Source organism: Cariama cristata, unplaced genomic scaffold (genome assembly GCF_000690535.1).
Source record: "Cariama cristata isolate BGI_N322 unplaced genomic scaffold, ASM69053v1 scaffold28307, whole genome shotgun sequence".
NCBI lineage: Eukaryota > Metazoa > Chordata > Aves > Cariamiformes > Cariamidae > Cariama > Cariama cristata.
In genome coordinates this window covers 1,557-1,906 of record NW_009625370.1, presented here as the reverse complement: position 1 = coordinate 1,906, position 350 = coordinate 1,557, and the positions used below count along the sequence as shown (strand labels likewise).

Below are 350 nucleotides of genomic sequence, written 5' to 3'. Positions count from 1 at the left end.
GTGTGACGGACGCTGCGGGGAGAGACAAGACGGTGGCCGTGCTTGTTGCAGGGGGGATGGAGCAGCCCCAGCGCAGGCAGGGTAAGGCACCGAGGTCTCACCACGGTCTCTGCCCTCACAGGGTTGGAACGAGCCCCAGCCCCATCACCCAGCTCTTACCTTTATAGTACTCCTCGTCCTCAATGTACCTGGAGAGCCCGAAGTCGCCCAGCTTCACGCACTCTGGGGAGGCCACCAGGATGTTCCTCACGGCAATATCCCTGCAAGGAGAGAGAGCCTTGGCTGGGGAGAAGGGATGGAGAAGGAAGGGATGGAGAAGGGATGGAGCAGGGATGGAGAAGAGACAGAGA

At 60.9% G+C, this 350-nt stretch overlaps 1 protein-coding gene across 1 annotated transcript in view; it reads right to left on the bottom strand.

The window, feature by feature from the left end:
* Positions 1-350, bottom strand: part of PTK2B (protein tyrosine kinase 2 beta) — an 8,283-nt gene that overhangs the window by 6,406 nt on the left and 1,527 nt on the right. The window contains exon 5 of the mRNA XM_009703600.1: positions 154-260. Coding sequence (XP_009701902.1) covers positions 154-260 — 107 coding nt within the window. The remainder of the gene's footprint in view (positions 1-153; positions 261-350) is intronic.